The sequence below is a fragment of the Ornithorhynchus anatinus genome, chromosome X1, assembly GCF_004115215.2.
Source record: "Ornithorhynchus anatinus isolate Pmale09 chromosome X1, mOrnAna1.pri.v4, whole genome shotgun sequence".
NCBI classification, from domain to species: domain Eukaryota; kingdom Metazoa; phylum Chordata; class Mammalia; order Monotremata; family Ornithorhynchidae; genus Ornithorhynchus; species Ornithorhynchus anatinus.
Window position 1 is genome coordinate 36,329,188 of NC_041749.1, and position 20,788 is coordinate 36,349,975.

Consider the following 20,788-nt stretch of genomic DNA (forward strand, 5'->3'; position numbering starts at 1 on the left):
ACCATAGAGCTGGCGATGCAGGTTCACTCGTTCCTTCATTCAATCATATTCATTGAGCACTTTGTGTGTGCAGAGCACAGTCCTAAGTGCTTGGAAAGTACAATTCAGTAACAAGAGAGATAATCCCCGCCCACAGTGGGCTCACAGTCTAGAAGGCGGGCGACAGACGTCAAAACAAGTAAGCAGACATCCATAGCATCAATATAAATAAATAGAAATACAGATATGTGCACATCATTAATATAAATGAATAGAATTATAAATATATACATATAGGCACAAGTGCTGTGGGGCTGGGACCAGGGGTAGAGCGAAGGGAGCGAGTCGGCTTCACCATCCATGTTTTCTATTTCCAAGACCTGATCCTCCTGGTCAGAGACCTTCACCATCTATGGCAGGGCCCTTGCAGACATTTTATTATTATTAGTAGTAGTAGTAGTAGTACTAGTATTAGTAATATTACATTTGTTAAGCATTTACTATGTGTCAAGCTCTGTTTTAAGTGCTGGAGTAGATACAAGTTAATCAGGAGGGATACAGTCCCTGTCCCATATGGGGCTCACAGTCTGAGATATTGAGTCCCCATTTTACAGATGAGGGAACTGAGACGCAAAGAAGTGAAGTAACTTGCCCAAGGTGACCCAGCAAGCAAGGGGTGGAAGCGGAATTTAAACTCAGGTTCTCCGACTCTGAGGTCCCGGGTTTTTTTCCGCTAGACCAGGCTGCTTTCCTACGTTCGACTGGTCTCTCCCCTTTCCCCCCCCACCATCCATCATGGTGAAATGTGGGTTGGACTTTGGGGACAGCATGGACTCATGAACGGTCGCCCGTGAAGGGAGTAAAGCGGGCTAATCAGTCAACCACCGGTATTTATTGAATGCTAACTGTGTGCAGAGCGCTATACTAGAGAAGCAGCGTGGCTCAGTGGAAAGAACGCGGGCTTGGGAGTCAGAAGTCACGGGTTCTAATCCCGGCTCCACCGCTAGTCAGCTGTGTGACCTTGGGCAAGTCACTCAACTTCCCTGCGCCTCAGTGACCTCATCTGTCAAATGGCGATTCAAACTGTGAGCCTCACGTGGGACAACCTGATTACCTTGTATCCCCGAGCACTTAGAACAGTGCTTGACACATAGTAAGCGCTTAACAAATACCCCACAATTTATTTTTTATTTATACTGAGCACTGGGGAGAGTACAATTAAAAAGAGTCGGTAGGCAGGGTCCCTGCTCGCAATGAGTTTACAGCCTGGAGGGCCGGAACTACCCAGGAGGAATAATTTAAGGAACAGAAAGACATAAAGCAATTAAACGACCTATTTTGTCTGAAGCTGCAGATCTGAGAGAAGTGGGAGAATGCTGTGGGTTTGTGGGTGGGGAGGGTGCGAGTAGTTGGTGCTGGCGGTTACAGGAGTGGGTGACTAGATGGCTTTGGGAGTATGTGGTGAGTCGGGTATTGGTGTGTTAGCAGAAAAGGTTTGGTTGATTGTGTGGCCGAGTATCTCTTTGGGGAGAGATATGATGAATCAATCAGTGGTTTTTATTGTGATTTCTATGTGCAGAGCACTGTAGTAAGTGTTTGGGAGAGTGCAATATAACAGAGTTGGTAGACTTAATCCCCGCCCACAAGGAGTTTACAGTGGAGAGCTGGTGGCCGCGGATCTTGAGGACCAAATCTCTTCTGTAGCGTCAGAGATGGGCCCGGAAGTACGGCCGGCTGTCTCCCCACACACAGAGGGGGACTGCAGCTGCTAATAACCATGATAATAACATGATAATAAAATTAATAATAGTATATGTTGACCAACTCTATTGTATTCTCCCAAGCACTTAATACAGTGCTCTGCACACGGTAAGCATTCAGTAAATAGCATGGATTGATATTTAAATGCTTTGTGCCGAACACTGTACTAAGTACTCGGGCAGATACAAGATTATGAGATCAGACACACGGTCCCTGTCCCACAGGAGGCTCACAGCTAAAGGGGGAAACATATTTAATCCCCGTTGTACGAATGAGGAAACTGAGGCACAGAGAAGTTAAGTGGCTGGCCCAAGGCCACAGACCAGACGAATGGCAGAGTTGGGATTAGAATCCGGCTTCCCTGACTCCCAGGCCTGTACCCTTTTCACTAGACCCTCCGACTTCTCGTGTGGACTCCTTCCAAATGAGGCTGCCTTACCAACCCTTGTGAATGGTGCCCCCCCTCCCTTTCCCCATGATCTCAGTGCCCCCCCGTTAGCTCCAGCTCTGACCGCTTTCTTCTGCCCGGGATTGCCAACGGTAGTCAGTTAATTGTATTTATTAAACACTTACTGTGTGCGGGGTATTATATTAAGCGCTTGGGAGAGTAGACCAATAAACAGACACATTCCCTGCCCACGGTGAGTATACAGGACCCTGTGGGTGGTAGAGGCCTGCCAGTGACTGTCCTGTTCCTCGAGAGGAGTGCAGGAGAACTGGCGGGATAAGCAGCAGAACTGCTATCTTTGGGCAACCAACCAACTCCATTTGGGCCCCTCGGAGTTCAGGGTCTGAAGAAGGACCGGGGCACCGCCAGTCATAGGTGCCCACCTATCCACGGAGGGAATCACCCGTCTGAATTGGACTTGTAGACCCGCTCATGCCAGGTCTCCGACACAACCCGATAGTGTCCAATCAAAGCTGAAAAGATGCAAAATGGTGGCTTTCCGGTCTGTTGGCTCTTAATAACCCATCTTCCGCTTCTGGTTACTCACTCTAAAGTCCGTTACCCCTTTCTCATGCCTTTCCCTAAAAATGAGAAGTTGTCCCTCCCCTGTGGCTGCAGGCCCTTCTCCAGCTAAAGGGACCATCTCGCCCATTTCCCCAAATTGCTCTTTCCCAAGTCCCTAGTACGATGCTCAGCACACGGTAGGTGCTCAGTAACCGCCACTGATTGATTGAGTGACCCAAGTGCTGGGTACCGATATTTTAGGGATCTCAGATGATCGAGCACAGGACAACTGACCTTTTCAGCAGGACCTTAATTCCTCTTGGTCCCAAACTGCTCTTCCTTTGTCTCTTCGCCAAACATCCGGCAGGGGAGAGGAAGTTGCCATGGTGATTTTCCCTCCCCGGGAAGAACCGTGTCTCCCGCTCCCTTCTCGGAAGACATTCAGGTTGCACTTTGATCAGGATTTCATCTCCGGAAAATCCCGACTGCCAATTGCTCTGAGCTCCAAAGGGCCCCCATCTTGCTGCTGAGAACAATGATGTTTCGTGGATGTGACAGTTTCCATGGAGCTGATGGAAACACAGAGAGCTTTTTTTGTTCCCGTTTAGAAATGCAGACCACGGTGGGAGTCTTGGCAGCGATATATTTCCGAGAGAAAGATTTGTCTATTGGGATTTCCTTTCGGCAGCCAGCTGGGAACTCAAAAGAAATCCTAACGATAGCTTGGCCCTAAAGAAATAGGATCTTGAGCATCCTTGTAGTTACAGGTGAGAATTCCTTTTAACTAAATCCCTCTTACTAAATCCCCAGAAACCTCTCTTCTAAACCAAGAGCAGGAAAACATGCAGGGTGTTCTAAACTTTGGAGTTGGATCCTGGATGGTATTAATAATGGTGATATTTTTGAAATTTACAATAAGCTAAGCATTGAGGAACATGAAAGATAATCAGGCTGGACACTGACCCTGGCATACATGGGGTTCACAATTTTGTTTTGCTTCTTTTTAATGATATCTTTTTAATGATATATTAAGTGCTATGTGCCACTCACTGTACTAACAGCTGGGGAGGATTCACACTGATTAGGTTGGACGCCATCCCTGTCCCACATGGGGCTTACAGTCTTAAACCCCGTTTTACAGATGAGGAAACTGAGGCACAGAGAAGTGAAGTGACTCGCCCAAGGTCACACAGCCGACCGGTGACAGAGCCAAGATTAGAATCTAGGTCTTTCTGACTCCCAGGTCCGTGCTCTATCCAGTAGGTTATGCTACTTCTCCAAGTAGTTTAAGTGGGAGGGAGAACAGATAGTTAATCCCATTTTACAGATGAGAATACTGAGGTACAGAGTAGGAGAGTGATTTGCCCAAGGTCACATAGCAGGCAAGTGACAGAGCTCGGATTACAATTTGGTCCTCTGGCTCCCAGGCCCACGCTCTTTCCACAAGGCCATGCTTCGTCTTGTGGAACTTCCAAAACCACCTGGAGTCCTCCAAGCAAGTGTCAGATAATAATAATAATGATAATGATAATGAAAGTTGTGGTATTTTTTAAGCACTTGCTTTGTTCCGGGCACTGTACTAAGTGTCGGAGTGGATGCCAGGAAATCGGGTTGGACAGAGTCTCTGTCCCGCATGGAGCTCACAGTCTTAATCCCAATTTTACAGGTGAGGTAACCGAGGCCCAGAGAAGTGAAGCGACTTGCCCGAGGCCACAGAGCAGACAAGTGGCAGAGCCGGGATTAGAACCAGAGAGGGAAAGCAGGCAGCCAAGTCCCCCGACAGAAGGTCGGAGGATTCTGGGACGGGAGTTTTCGGAGCTGTCTCGATGTCCTCGGTCCCTGCTTGGACTTGTACGGGGCAAAATCGGTTTCTCGAGTGCATTTTTCTGGTGGAAAAATTCCACTTGGGGCCAGAATTTTCCTATTTTTCCATCTCTGGTAGTCGGGGGAAGAGACAGGATTCCAGTGTTGGGCTGACATGATTTGCGAGGCTGGATTCTTCTTGCTGAACTCTCCTGAATAAAGAGCAGAAATGCCTGCCCCTCTATTCCTAGAACCTAGGTGAAGGAATTGATTATAGGGACAGTGTGGCTTGTGCTGTGTCGCTGCCGCTCTTCGGTCCCCGTTGGTTGTGTGCCCACTTGGGTGCAGAGTCAAACAAGTGAGGAGGTGGGCAGGGGTCCTTCTGGGATGCGCTGAGCATGGCACAGGGCCCACGCTGGGCCGTAGCACAATATAGCTCAGTACACGGTTGGCTTGGTAGCCGCTGCGGTCTTTCCCGCCAGCATTAGCCAGCTGTACTTCCAGATTTCCGTCAGCCTGTCCACTTGTGTAACACTCGAGGTGACCCCTGGATCAGAATCTTTCAATCGCTGAAGGACGTATCTACTAAGGGAAGCAGCTTGGCCTAAAGATAGAGCCCCCAGGCCTGGGAGTCAGAAGGACTTGGGTTCTAATTCCCGTTCTGCCACTTGTCTGCTGTGTGCCCTTGGGCAAATCACTTCACTTCTCTGTGCTTCAGTTACCTCATCTGTAAAATGGGGATGAAAGTTGCCCTGACTTGCTCCCTTTGCTCTTCCCCTCTTCCGGTCCCACGGCACTTTTGTACATTTCTGTAACTTTATTTGTATTGATGTCTGTGATGTTTCCCCCTCTAGACTGTGAGCTCACTGTGGGCAGGGAATGTCACTGTGTATTGTTGAACTTTCCCAAGCGCTTAGTACAGTGTTCTGGATATAGTAAGTGCTCAATAAATATGGCAATAATAATGTCGGTATTTGTTAAGCGCTTACTAGGTGCAAAGCACTGTTCTAAGTGCTGGGGAGGATACAAGGTGATCAGGTTGTCCCACGTGGGGCTCACATTCTTAATCCCCATTTTACAGATGAGGGAACTGAGGCCCAGAGAAGTCAAGTCACTTGCCCAAAGTCACACAGCTGACAAGTCGCGGAGCTGGGATTTGAACCCACGATCTCTGACTCCCCAGCCCGGGCTCTTTCCACTGAGTCACGCTGCTTCTCTGAATGAATGAATGAACTGCGAGCCTCATGTGGAACAGGGACTGTGTCCAATCTGATTAGTTTGTATCTTCCCTAGCGCTTAGTACAGTGAGCAGCACATAGTAAGCGCTTAGAAAATACCAGAGTTATTAACTCAGTTGTATTACACTTTCCCAAGCGCTTAGTACCATACTCTGCACACAGCAAGTGCTCAGTGAATACCACTGTTAGATTGATTGTTGGCCAAAATAGGACTCCAACTCAGGTCTCCCGATTTCTAGAATTACACTCTTACCGCTGGACCAACTGTTAGTGTTTCATAAATACTTTTGATTGACTGGTAGTTTGAAGAGAAAGAGAAGACCAGGGAAAGCCAGTCCCATTAACCTGACCCAGCTTCACACTACCTGCTTTCCTGAGGAGAAACTGAGGCACCAGACGGCTGAGAGACTTGCCCGAACTCTCCCAGTCTGTCCGTTGGAGAGCTGGGACTAAAGCCCAAGTCTGTCGAGCTGTCTGTGGGTTTCTGAGGACTCTGGGCACAATGAGCCTTCTCTCTCAGATGCCCTTTTTCCCCTAATATTTCCATCTTCCAAAATGTGGGACTTGGAATCACTCCATTCGCCTCATTGTTTTTCTCTTTCCTCTTCTCTCACATTTGTCTGCATCTTCATAAGGCTCCAGTGCCGAAAACAGCTTTCTAGCTCTAGTGTTTCGATTACCATCCTGTTCCATTACTGAGGGAAGCCTCCGACCCTCGCCCAGCCCTTTCTTCTCAGTGTTTGCTCTCCCCTCAGCAGCACCACCTTAGCCCAAGCATCTCCAGGATATCCATTTTCAGGTTCGTTTTCCTAGAAGAGACAAAATAATCCGCAACGGACGGATCACAAAGTCCAGTCGTCGTCCCCCTCGCCACCCCAAGTGAATATCAGACTTCTATTGCTTTGTTACCCTCACATCAGGAATGGAGAAGGAAAGGCAGGGTTAAATTTTTCACAGAAAGAGGGGACGTTGCTGAGGTTGCAGAAATGGCATTCGGATTTTTCAAACACTGAGGAATCACGTCAGTTAGTATGATTTAATTTACTCCGATTATTTGAGTTCCTCGGGTGCCATCATCCCCACCTAAGTTCAAAATTTCCACCAATGGGGCACCAATAAAATCAAAACTTTCCATGTCAGCCCAAGGGGAAATAAATATGGCAGTGGTGGGCAGGATTCTCTCTGAGTGCTTGGGTCAGAAGGGGGACCTCACCCACCCTGGGCTTATAAGCATCAGCTCCTCTGAATCCTACCTTGGGGATCAAGGGTCTGGTGATCCTAAGAGCCTAGGGGTAAAGTGTCTCTTCAGACCTGGCTCCCAGATAGAAGACAGTGATAGGTAGGCCGGATAATAGAGAATGGAAGTCTTCCCTTCTAGACTGTAAGCTCCTTTTGGACAGGGAATATTTCTAATTCACATTGTTGTACTCTCCCAAATGTTCTGCACAGAGTAAGGGCTCAAGAAATGGCACTGATTGAAGAGGGTGAGCTAGCCAATTTCCAGGTCCTCTGACCCCCTTCCGTGGGGGCCTCTGAACCCCAGTTCAGAACGGAGAAACCAGATTCCGTGGATCAGAGTCCTCGTTCCTGCCCAGGTGCCCCTAGACAAATGGGGAATTCAGAGGAGTCGGTGCCAGGATCACCTTATGGTTCACGCTGCTGCCAACAGAAGTGCCATCAGCACTCCCCCTGAGATGTTGTAATTCAGAATCAAAGCTGTAAGGCTGTATTCTCGTTGTGGGCAGGGAATGTGTCTGTTTATTGCTATATTGTACTCCCCAAAGTGCTTAGTGCAGTGTTCTGCACATAATAAGCGCTCGGTACATACGATTGAATGATTGAATGGATATTCTTGCTTCACTCAACTGGGCTAGTTGCCTGTGCTGACGACCCCTTGTCTCCTTGTTGGCAGCACTACCCAGGAGAGGGCCATCTGACCCCGGAAACTTATGGATCACACACTGGCATGACAGATTGGCAACTCCCAGAAGTGTCCAGAGGTTTTCCCAGGAAAGAGAGGCGGGACAAGATCTCCCAGTTGCCCCGCACTGTGATGTGACTAGTAGATTCCAGATGTAAGGCTAATAATACCCAGTCATCGTTAGACCTTTTAATCTGTGAAAATGCCAAGTGCAGTTTGTTACGACATTTGTTAAGCGCTTACTATGTTCCAGGAACTGTAATAATAATAATAATAATGATAATTGTGGTATTTGTTAAGTGCTTACTATGTGCCGGGCACTGTACTAAGCAGCTGGGGTAGATACAAGCAAATTGGGCTTGTTCCACCTGGGACTCACGGTCTTAATCACCATTTTACAGATGAGATAACTGAGGCACCGAGAAGTGAAGTAACTTGTCCAAGTTCACACAACAGACAAGTGATGGAGCCAGAATTAGAACCCGGATCCTTTTGACTCCCAGGACTGTGCTCTGTTCATTAGGCCACCCTGCTTCTCCTGGTTGAATGACCTAGTGAGCATCTTCTACAACAGGGAGGGAGACCCAGAGATTAATGCTACCTTACCCTGGACTGACGAAGCATCTTTCCCCCAAGCTCACCAGCAATTAGACCAGGAGTTCCTGTGGAATTCCTCTAGACAGAGAGTTCAGGGTAGGGAATGTGTCTACCGACTCTGCTGTATTATACTCTCCCAAGCGCTTAGTAGAGAGGTCTGTACACAATAAGCACTCAATAAATACCGTCGATTGATGGGTCCTTTATGCGGTTCTCCGCTGTCCCGCCATAAAGCCTGTTAGCTCTCCATGTTTGGGCTGGAATGCCGGTCAGAAAGGCCGATCCGATTTGGATGCGGCACCATTCAGTGTCAAAAGAAACCCTCTGCGTGTGGTGTTGGAAACAGGTGGATCTTGGAAATGGGTGGATCTTACAACTTGGGTTTTTCTGATGGTGAGGTTTTACAAGATCGCGGCCACGACGTTAGAGGAGACGTGGGTGGTGTATGATGTCCTTGGAGGTCTCACTTGAAAAAAAGCCCCAAACTCCTCCTAGGAGATTATGTGCAAGAGCTGACGTCTGGCAGAAACACCAGCCATCCTCTAGGAAAGGGGACTTTAACCAGACTCTGGTTACTCCACTGACCAGCTGATCTTTCATTCAATCGTATTTCTTATTTATTGAGCACTTACTGTGCGTAGTACTGTGTGATCTTGAATCATTACCCCCTAAATACTTATGATACTAACCCAACCCCCTATTCCAACAGCTCTTTCTACTTGGTTGCTTCCCCTCCCTCTAAAGTATTTCATTGTCTCTCTCCCCTGCTCGACTGTAAGATCCTTGAGGGTAGGGATAGTGTCTTCTACTACTATTCTGGCCTAGTGGATGGAGCGTGGGCCTGGGAGTCCGAAGGACCTGGGTTCTAATCCTGGCTCTGCCCCTTGTCTATTGTGTGACCTTGGGCCAGTCACTTCACTTCTCTGTGCCTCGGTTATCTCATCTGTAAAATGGGGATGGAGACCGTGAGCCCCATATGGGACAAGGACTGTGTCCAACCCGATTTGCTTGTATCCACACCAGTGCTTACTGCAGTGGCTGGAACAAAGAAGGGCTTAACAAATACCACAGTTCATTCATTCAATAGCATTTATTGAGCGCTTACTATGTGCAGAACACTGTACTAAGTGCTTGGAATGGACAATTAATATTATTATTACTGTTACAACTACTAGTACTCTGGAATAAGCTCCCGGGGCTGAGCTCCTGCACGCCAAGGTCCTCGCTGGACCTCATTTTCACTGCTCCTGGACTCAGCTGCTACACAGAGCTCTCAGAATGAAAATGAGAAATTCTCTCCGGGCAGCCATAAGATTAACCCACCATTCTGTACGCTTCCAACTGGAAACATCCAGGACCCCTCGGTCTGAAGAGAAATATTGTGGGTCTCCTACGGCTGGCTGCCTAGCTCTGAAAGACCGACCTTAAACCCGGTCTCACCGAGACGCCTTCGGAGAAGCGGGGATGCTGCAGGACTCAGTGGCTGGCGGCCTCCTTGGCTGACAGAGAACTCTCAGAGCCAGAGGGCATTTTTCCTCCTCGTCTCGGGCTTTTGCCAGAACAAACCCAGCCGCTCCCCAGACTGAAGCAGAAAGCCATGCCCCGTGGCTCCTCTTTCTCTACACAACACGCTCGTCATTCATGGCACTTGTCTTCTCCTGTTCCAGTTCCTTAAGCATTTGGTTCGAGTCTGTGGCTGAACTTACAGTGTTGGTTTAAAAGTCCAACACTGCTGAGGTATGCCAAAGGAATGCTTCAAGAACCCTCCTTCATTCCTCCTCAGACTATTTGTGTCAGTTTTTCAAAGGGAGAGACTGGCCGGGGAAGCCCAGCGGGAGATTACGATGCCCGTTTCCCAGTGTTCCATTCAGTCAGTCGTATTTATTGAGCGCTTGCTGTGAGCAGAGCACTGTACTAAGCACTTGGGAGAGTACAACAATAAACAGGTTCGTTCCTTGCCCACAGTGAGCTTACAGTTTAGTCTACAGTCTTACAGTCTAGAGGTGTGTTGGAGAAGGCGACGGGGAGGCTATAAGGCAGTTTTTGAATTTTTAAAGGGAAGGAATGGAAACTAGGATTGGGGAGAGGGTAGGGTTGAGGGTAGTTGGTGGTAAAAAGGGTGAGGTTGTACTGTCTAGGGTGGTTGGTGGTATAAAGTGTGAGGTTGTACTGCCTTGAGGCTCCTTACTGCCCTAGATGGCTCAGAGCTGGCACTAACTGTCCTTCGTGGCACTAACTGTCCTCTGTGGCACTAACTGTCCTTCGTGGAAGGTAAAAGACAGAGTCTAGTCAACGATGACACCTAAGATGCTAGATTTGGGGTCAGAGAGGCCGACGGGGGTGGGGGGGTCAATGATGATGAGAAAGTTGGAGAGACAGTTTAGGAGGGAAGATGAGGAGTTCGGTTTCTGTCACGTTATGTGCCAATGTGGGGTGGAGGTGAGTTTTCTGGAAGACGATGGCAGCTCCCATCGAGAGCTGCCCCCCTCAGCCAACCAGCTTTATTTGAGGCCCTCTGGACTGAGCTTGTTTTGGGCAGGGATTGACTCTCTTTATTACTGTATCGGACTTTCCCAAGCGCTTAGTTTTCTGGCTCTCTTTCAACCCGCTTCTCCGGTCTGCTCAGCTGAGCAAGGCTGCTTAGACACCAGGGAGCTTCGGCCTCCTCAGCAAATGGCCGTCCACAATCCTGTACCACAATCCTGAGGTAAAGTACGGTCATCCAGGGGATTTTTTTGAGTAGTTGTGATGGGTTGTGCTGAGACTTCCACATTGTCATCTGGGCTGAAATAAAAATTGGCATGTATTCTTTCATCCGTATGGGGAGACAGCAGTCACTGCTGTTGGTCCAGTGGAAAGAACATACTTGTGACTGGCCGAAACCGCTGACCTGAGGAGGCACATCCTGGGCATGACTGGGCACGAGAAGCAGTGAGCACGGGCTTGGGAGTCAGAAGACCTGAGTTCTAAACCTGGCTCCACCACTAGCCTGCTGTGTGACCCTGGGCAAGTCACTTACCTTCTCCGTGCTTCTTGATTCTATTTAATCGCCATTGTTTTTACGAGACGTTCTTCCCCTCGACTCTATTCATCGCCATCGTTCTCGTCTGTCCGTCTCCCCCGATTAGACCGTGAGCCCCTCAAACGGCAGGGACCGTCTCTATCTGTTGCCGATTTGTCCATTCCAAGCGCTTAGTACAGTGCTCTGCACATAGTAAGCGCTCAATAAATACTATTGAATGAATGAATGAATGATCTCATCTGTACAATGAGGATTTAGACTGTGATCCCACAGTGGGACTGGGACTGTGATCATTCTGATTATGTTGTATCTACCCTAGCGCTTAGTACAGTGCTTGGCACATAGTAAGTGCTTAACAAATACCATTTTTTAAAAAATGTGTGGGGGGACAACCATATAAGGGTTTGGTCCTGGCCCAGCCTGAGAAGCACTGTGGCTTAGTGGATAGAGCACGGGGCTGGGAGCCAGAAGAACCTGGGTTCTAATCCTGGCTCTAACGCATGTCTGCTGTGTGACCTTGGGCATGTGACTTCACTTCTCTGGGACTCAGGTACCTCATCTGTAAAAAGGAGATTAAGACGGTGAACCCCGTGTGGGACAGGACTGTGTCCAATCTGATTAACTCGTATCTAGCCTAGGGCTAAGAATAGTGCTTGACACATAATAAGTGCCTAACAAGTATAATAATAATAATAGTGACAAAGAATGTTTGCCTCTTCTTTTCCCAGGGCTTCTGGAGCAGCGGGTGAGGAGACTTTACCACGGACAGCTGCACAGTAGACAAGGAGAAAACTCACAATTTAAAAAAAGGAAAAACAAACAAGGAAAGGAAAATGACGCCTCCTGCTTGAGGGGACGGAAACATCGATTGGTCCAACTCAGTGCGAAACCATGTCAAAGAAAGGTCGCAGTAAGGGCGAGAAGCCTGAGGTCCTTATTGTTGCTCTTCAAGCTGCCAATGAGGACCTTAGGACCAAGCTCACAGACATCCAGATTGAGCTTCATCAGGAGAAGTCCAAGGTAAGAAAAATCTGCAGAGTCCGATTAGCGAAGCAGCGTGGCTCAGTGGAAAGAGCCCAGGCTTGGGAGTCGGAGGCCATGGGTTCGAATCCCAGCTCCGCCACTTGTCTGCTGTGTGATTGTGGGGAAGTCATTTCACTTCTCTGGGCCTCAGTTCCCTCATCTGGAAAATGGGGATTAAGACTATGAGCCTAACGTAGGACCACCTGATTACCTTGTACCTACCCCAGCGCTTAGAACAGTGCTCTGCACATAGTAAGCGCTTAACAAATACCAACAGTATTATTAGAGAAGCGGCGTGGCTCAGTGGAAAGAGCACGGGCTTGGGAGTCATAGGTCATGAGTTCGAATCCCTGATCTGCCACTTGTCAGCTGTGTGACTGTGGGCAAGTCACTTGACTTCTCTGTGCCTCAGTTCCCTCATCTGTAAAATGGGGATTAACTGTGAGCCTCACATGGGACAACCTGATTACCCTGTATCTCTCCCAGCGCTTAGAACAGTGCTCGGCACATAGTAAGCGCTTAACAGATACCAACGTTATTATTAGAGTCAGGCTGTACATTTTATGTCACTTTCCCAGGAGCTTGAAGGGCTTCACACAATGTCTGCTGGGGCCAACCAGTCAGTATGAAGACTCGATCCCTTGCTCAAGCCGTCTTGAAACTCCCTCCTCCTACAAATCTGACAGGCCAGCACTCTCCCCAACTTCGAAGCCCTACTGAAATGATATCTCCTCCAGGAAGCCTTCCTGGACTACACTGTCATCCCCCCCTTCACCCTGTTCTCCCTCCCTACTCCCTCTCCCTAAGCATTTAGGTAGTCCCTCTCATCTCCAACTTGACGGCTCCTATGTGCTTATCCTTGTATTTGGTTGTTTCCCCTCCCTGCAATTTACTTTAATGTCTGTCTCCCCCATTATGCTGTATAGCCCTTGAAGACAGGAAGACAGGAATTATGTTTACCCACTGTATTGTACTCTCTCAACCTTAGTTCAAGTCAAGAAATCAATAAATATCACTGGGATCGATTGCCGTTTGCAGTGGGGCTGCACATGGGAGAGCATGATTGAAGTAAGAAACGCAATCCCTCCCCTCATAAATTCGGCACCCTCGATGAAAAAGTAGGGTTTTGTTTCTACAATCACCTAGTAGAATGCTGGGCACAGAGTAAGCACTCAATCAAAGGTGCTGATGCTAAGTCCAGCCCTGGTCAAGCTATTCTATGCCATCGGCTTGAAGATATGATGAGGGACTTGAGATCTGGAGTCAGAATAATTTTCCAATCCACCAGGAAAATCCTCCTAATCAACAAACCAAGACTATTATTGATCCAAGCATCCAGAAATGGCTGGATGCCGATGACTGTTCTCTGGACACTCTCTCTCTCTCTCTCTCTCACACACTGACACACACATACACACACCCCCAAGATATAATAAGGATGGTAATGATTTACATCCAGAGCAGTGTAGTCTGAAAATATGCCTAAAGGGAACCCTGATTTTGGACGAGGCAATAGCAAGGAAATCCTGCACCCAATTAAAGATTTTCATTGACAATACAGAGTCCGATACTGTCAATCTCCTCCCCCCAAACGCCCACCCAGGCATTCACTATGCAGAAATACAAGATCAATAAAGAAGTAGAAAACAGAGTCAAGAAGGCCAGAATGAACCCCTGAGGAAGCCAACAGAGAGGGTCACGTCAACTTATCAAACTTCATGGTAAATTGACGGACTACTAAGCCGGCGGTTGACAACTTTCAATCAATCATTTCATCAAGGGCATTTATGTGCAAAGCATCGTTCTAAGCACTTGGGAGAGTACAAAACAACAGAGTTGGTAGACAAGTTCTTGGCCCGCAGGAGTTTCGGTCTAGAACACGGATATAAACATAAAAGCTGTAGGGCTGAGGGTGGGGTAAATAAAAAGTGCAAATCCTGATGCAGAGGGGAGAGGGAGTAGGGGAAATGAGGGCTTAATTGGAGAAGATATCATTTTAGTAAGACTTTGAAGGTAAGGAGAGTGGTGGTCTGTCATCTAGAGTAAAATTGGTTATCTGTCACTTTTCCGACCGGGAAAATCTTAAGCATTTTCGATATCCCCAGATACAACAGCAGTTTTGATCCCTTGCGGAGAAGCCTCCACTTTCGGGAAGTCTTTACGGTGATCATGATGCATTTGAGCCCTCCCTGAATGATGTGTTTGTGTCCTCCCAGACTGTAGGTGGGGGGAGCGGTTGACGTCAAGCTGTAAATAGTTTGCCTGGGGTGTTCAGGATTTGATTTCCGGGGGAGTCCTCTGCCGTGTGATGTCTTGGGCAGAGCCGAGTAGGCAAGGAGCCAGAAGTCTGCAAATCTGATTAGCAAATAGTCTTTTCTCTTACCACAGTTTCTGCACTGGGGGATTTCCCGTAGTGGCAGAGAAGCTGCGGGGTGTAACGGATAAGGCACGGGCCTGGGAGTCAGAAAGTCATGGGTTCTAATTCTGGCTCGGTTACTTGTCTGCTATGTGAACTTGATCAAGTCCTTTCACTTCTCTTTGCCTCGATTACTTCATCTGTAAAGTGGGGATTCAGACTGTGAGCCCTATGTGGGATAGGGACTGTGTCCAACCTGTATCCACCACAGCGCTTGTATCCACACCAGTGCTTAGTACAGTGCCTGGCTCATAGTAAGTGCTTAACAAATACCATTATTATTATTATTATTATTATTATTATCAAATGGCCTAGTGGAAAAAGCACAGGTCTGGGAGTCAATCAGCTGGGTGAACTTGGGCAAGTCACTTCACTTCTCTGTGCCTCACATCCTTCATCTACAAAATGGGGATTCAATACCTCATTCTCCCTCCTACTTAGACTGTGAGCCCCATGTGGGACCTGACTATCTTGTATCTTCCCCAGTGCCTAGAACAGCGCTTGACACGTAGTAAGCACTTAACAAATACCACAATTACTATTTTCATCAGTGGGATTTATTGAGTGCTGACCGTGCAGTTGGTAGAGATGTTCCCTGCTCTCGGGGAATGGTACTTAACATAGTACGGTTCACAAAGTGGTCTAGTGGACGGAGCACGGGCCTAGGAGTCAGAAGGACCTGAGTTCTAATTCCTGCTCCACTACTTGTCTCCTGTGTGACCTTGGGTAAGTCACTTAAATTTTCTGTTCCTCAATTATCTCATCTGTAAAATGGGAATTAAGACCGTGAGCCCCATTTAGAACATGGGCCGTGTCCAACCTGATTAGCCTGTATCTACCTCAGCACTTAGAACAGTGTTTGACACATAGTACTTAACAAATACCAGGAAAAAAAAATGGTTCTCCCCTATTCAATCAATCAGTGGTATTTACTGAGTCTTACTACGTGCAAAGCACTGTACTAAGAGCTTGGGAGAATACAACAGAATTAGCAGACATGTTCCCTGCCCATAAAGAGCTTACAGTCTCCTATCAAATGGATGATATTAAGGACCATAGAAAACGTTCTAAAAAAGGTTTCATCCCCCATGATTGAGATTGCCTCCTCCCCACCACCCGTCTCCCTCAGCCTTTGAAGTTACAACATTTTAATATTCCATGGTCGTTGCCAGGAAGGCCCTTCCTGCCTCAGCTAGACGTCTGATGGAACACTGCTGGAAAGAAGAGCTTTAGCATTCAACCTGCCCTGATTATTCCCCAAACAACCTGCCTGGAACTCAGACTCCAGGCATCCGCAGGGACTCTCTCCCTGATCCTGCAGTGTTCACTAGCTCTCTGAGTTCCTGAACCAAGCCCCTCTTGCCATTCAAAACACACAACTGGGCATAGTCCCTCCAGACAGGTCTGCCTTAGAGAAGCAGCATGGTTTAGTGGAAAGAGCACGGGCTTGGGAGTCAGAGGTCGTGGGTTCTAATCCTGGCTCCACCACTTGTCAGCTGTGTGACTTTGGGCAAGTCACTTCACTTCTCTGTGCCTCACTTACCTCATCTGGCAAATGGGGATGAAGACCGTGAGCTCCAAGTGGGACAACCTGTTTACCTTGTATCTATCCCAGTGCTTAGAACAGTGCTTGGCACATAATAAGTACTTAACAAAACCATTATTATTATTATTATTATAGTTACCTGGGGGTGGGGGTCTCGACTCCCAAGCACTTCCCATTCCCAGAGACTTAACTGTGTCTGTCAAAGCCACATGGAAGAGTAAACCCAGGTCAAAGTCCTGGATCCTGGCCAAGAAGGATAGTTTCATTCATTCAATAGTATTTATTGAGCGCTTACTATGTGCAGAGCACTGTACTAAGCGCTTGGGATGAACAAGTCGGCAACAGATAGAGACAGTCCCTGCCGTTTGACGGGCTTACAGTCTAATCGGGGGAGACGGACAGACAAGAACAATGGCAATAAACAGCGTCAAGGGGAAGAACATCTCGTAAAAACCCAGAGCTTCCCTGTACCATGAGTGTACCAGGCTGAGGTGGAATGGCTGAAGCTTTATTGAAGGCACATCTCCTCCAAGAGGCCCTCCCTGACTAAATCCTCCTTTCCTCTTCTCCCGGCCCCTTTTGCATCTCCCTGACTTGCTCCCTTTATTCATCCCCACCCTGCCAGCCCCACAGCATTTATGTACACATCTGTAATAAATTGATTTATATTAATATCTGTCTCCCCTTCTCGATCGTAAGCTTGCTGTGGGAAAGGATTTTGTCTTTTTAATGTTATATTGTATTCTCCCAAACGCCTAGTACAGTGTTCTGCACACGGTAAGTGCTTGATAAGTACGACTGACTGATTACTAGACTGTAAGGTCCTCGAAGGCAGGGAGGGTGTCTACCAACTGTTGTGAACTACTCCAAGCACTTAGTACAGTGATCTGCACAAAGTAAACATTCCATAAATGCTATTGATTGATTTGAGCAAATCAAAATGCCATCAGGGTACTGCAGGGTCCACTAATCTTGCAGAATTAGCTCTGAAAAGAAAAACAAGGTAGAATTGGGTGTTTTTTAAATGGAATCCGTCAGCCCTCTGCCCAAAAGCACAACTGACTTGGGGTACAGGTGCTCTGTTTTCTGTGGGAGTCACTATTGGTGGAAATCCCCTTCCTCTACCGTCTTGTGACCCTTGATCAACTCTCATAGCCTCCTCCACAGTTCCCCTAGAGCCCCTACTCCACAGTTTCCTCTAGAGCCCCACCTTCAATAGGCCCTTCCCTTTACACTCCTCCCCTCCCTCTGCCCCTCCTTCTGCAACCCCCTTGCCCAGTTCCCTTTCCGTCCCGACAGGTTCCAACGGCTATCAGAACAAACCCACTTTCAAATCAGATTAGTGGCCCATCCTACCCAGTATTCTATCTCCAACCCTAGCCCCATGGTAAAGGGTGGAGTATCCAACATCCCTAAACTCGCCTTCCTTCTCCCCTGAGAAGCAGCATGGTGTAGTGGATAGAGTATGGGTCTGGGAGTCAGAAAGTCGTGGGTTCTAATCCTAGCTCTGCCACCTGTCTGTTGTGTAACCTTGGGGAAGTCACTTCACTTCTCTGGGATCCCGTTACCTCATCTGTAAAATGGGAATTGAGACTGTGAGCCCCACAAGGGACAGGGACTGCATCCAACCCGATTAGCTTGTCTCCGCCGCAGCACTTAGGATAGTGTCTGGCGCATAGTAAGCGCTTAACAAATACCAGAATTATTATTATTATTATTATTAAAGCTCCGAGAGAATTTGTTGGAGGTTTATTAGGAGTGGTAGTAATCACATTTATTGAACGCTTACTGGGTGTAGAGCACTTACTAAGTGCTGGGAGAAGTGGGAATTAGACACAGTCCCTTTCACTTGGAGGGCTCACAGTCCAAAAATACAAGTAAATTAGCTAGACTGTAAGCTCCCTGTGAACAGGCAACCGCCTAATAATTCTGGGGTATTGTACTCTCCCCGGCTCTTAGTAAGGTGTCCGCAAACAGTAAGTGGGGATTGATTGACTCTTAAGTGGAGAGAAGGGACTGGAGCCAGACACATCAGGAATGGTGAAAGATTAAAACACGAAACAGACAAATACAGAAAATATAAACAAAATCAATAGGGTGCTGTGGCCGGAAGAGCAGAATTTCAAGTTAAAAGCTGTTTGTGGACCTCCACATAGCTTCATTTTGGGGGAGAGAACGGTGCCCAGCTGGAAATCAAGATAGGCCGAGGCAGTTCCATGATAGACACCAAGAAGGGGGAGGGGGATCAGGTCTTTCCTAGCTCTGATTACTAATACACTCATATGTGACTTCTCTCCATTAGCGGGTGCTAATTTGGGATCAGCCGTGATGAAAATAGAAACCGTTTTCACTCCAACACCCACACACCTGGCCCAAGAAAAGCTCTTTGCCTCTGTGCTCATTGCTGAAGCAGAAATGTCATTCACCAGCTAGTAGATTGTTTTGTTCTTCCCAAGCTCCTACTATAGCGCACTGCACCAAGAGAGAGCTCAAGAAATGCCTGTTACACATCCTTCTCCTGGGGGATTTTGTGGCAAGAAATGATGGAGTAAGGGGTAAAGGCTGGAGGAGGGAGGAAAATTCTGATTTGCGGTTTGTCAGGCAGGGATGCAGACATCAGATGCTCACAGATCCGAACATTCCCCCAATCTGCAAGAGGAAATGTCCACAAAGGTCTGAATTCATTTATTCAGAGAAGCAGCGTGGCTCAGTGGAAAGAGCCCGGGCTTTGGAGTCAGAGGTCATGAGTTCAAATTCCCGCTCTGCCACTTCCCAGCTGTGTGACTGTGGGCAAGTCGCTTCACTTCTCTGTGCCTCAGTGACCTCATCTGTAAAATGGGGATGAAGACTGTGAGCCCCACGTGGGACAACCTGATTCCCCTGTGTCTACCCCAGCGCTTAGAACAGTGCTCTGCACATAGTAAGCGCTTAACAAATGCCAGAGTGCTTACTGTGTGCAGAGCACTGTATTAAGTGCTTGGAAAGTACAATTCAGCAACAGAGAGAGAAAATCCCTGCCCAAACCGGTCTTACAGTCTAGAAGGGGGGAAACAGACATCAAAACAAGTAAACAGGCATCAATATATATAGAATTATAGATATATACACAACAAAACAAGTAAACAGGCAATAATGGAATCTAATATCTATCCTAGCACTTAGCACAGTGCTTGGCACAGAACAGCGAGGTCTAGTGGATAAAAAATGAGCCTGGGGGTCAAGGTCCTGGATTCTAATTCCGACTCCTCCACTTGTCTGTTGTGTGACCTTGGGCAAGTCACTTCACTTCTCTGGGCTTCATTTCCCTCATCTAAAACGGGGGTAAAGACTGTGAGCTCCCTGTGGGATAGGGACTGTACCCAAACCGATTATCTTGTTCTACCCCAGTGCTTAGGAGAGTGTCTGGCACATAGTAAGCACTAAAAAAAATACAATTTCAAAAATTATAATTATTTCAAATAAAGATGAATATTCCCAGAGGTGGGTACCTCGTGGTTCCTTGTCCCATGCAAATTTGAAGCCAAATGAAATTTCGTGTTGCAAAATTTTCTTCAACCCCCACAGCCCTCAGGCCCATGCAGGTCCAGGCTTTGTTTCCCGGCTCCACCACCTGTCTGCTGTGTGACCTTGGGCAAGTCACTTCACTTCTCCGGGCCTCACATACCTCATCTGTAAAATGGGGATTGAGACTGTATTTGCTTGTATCCATCTCAGCGCTTACTAAGTGCTTAACGAATATCACCATCATTATTATCATTATGATTTCCTCAAAACACAAAGACACTCCAGAGAGCCACAGCCCTGGACCCACAGCGTTACAGGGAGCTGGTCACTTTCTCTAAGGGATCCACCAGCAGGCCACGTAGACCCTCCCACTTCCCGGTAAAGGTGAGCTTCTTTCCGTCTGAATTTCCCATGTCTTTCTGGCTTCCAGGTAGCAAAACTCGAAAGAGAGAAAACGCAAGAGACGAAGCGGATCCGTGAGCTGGAGCAGCGTAAGCACACGGTCCTGGTGACGGAGCTGAAGGCCAAACTCCACGAGGAAAAGATGAAGGAGCTGCAGGCCACGCGGGAGAACCTGATCAAACAGCACGAGCAGGAAATGTCTCGGACGGTCAAAGTCAGAGACGGGGAGATCCAGCGGCTCAAGTCGGCCCTGCTCGCTCAGAGGGACGGGAGCGGCGACAAAGTCAGGACGGCGCTGACCATTGAGGCCCGGGAAGAGGCCAGGAAACTGTTTGACTCTGAGCGCCTTAAGCTTTTACAGGAAATCACGGAGCTGAAATCCGCCAAGAAGCAGGTGGACGAGGCGCTGAATAACATGATCCAGGCCGATAAGATCAAGGCAGGGGATCTCCGGAGCGAGCACCAGTCCCATCAGGAGGCCATCTCGAAGATCAAGTGGGAGTGCGAGAGGGACATTCGCAGGCTGGTGAGTAAACTGGGGGATGTTGGGGGGAGGAAGAGGACTCTCCCATGCGCACACTGTAAGCGTTCAATAAATACCATTGATGATGATGATGATGATGA

At 47.9% G+C, this 20,788-nt stretch overlaps 1 protein-coding gene across 3 annotated transcripts in view; it reads left to right on the forward strand.

Moving 5' to 3' along the window:
* The window catches only part of JAKMIP2 (janus kinase and microtubule interacting protein 2), a 122,377-nt gene that overhangs the window by 24,328 nt on the left and 77,261 nt on the right, over positions 1-20,788 (forward strand). For all 3 annotated transcript variants that reach the window (XM_029052024.2, XM_001511452.5, XM_029052028.2), the window contains exons 2-3: positions 12,002-12,293; positions 20,193-20,690. In XM_029052024.2, coding sequence (XP_028907857.1) covers positions 12,165-12,293; positions 20,193-20,690 — 627 coding nt within the window. In that variant the 5' untranslated portion in view covers positions 12,002-12,164. The remainder of the gene's footprint in view (positions 1-12,001; positions 12,294-20,192; positions 20,691-20,788) is intronic.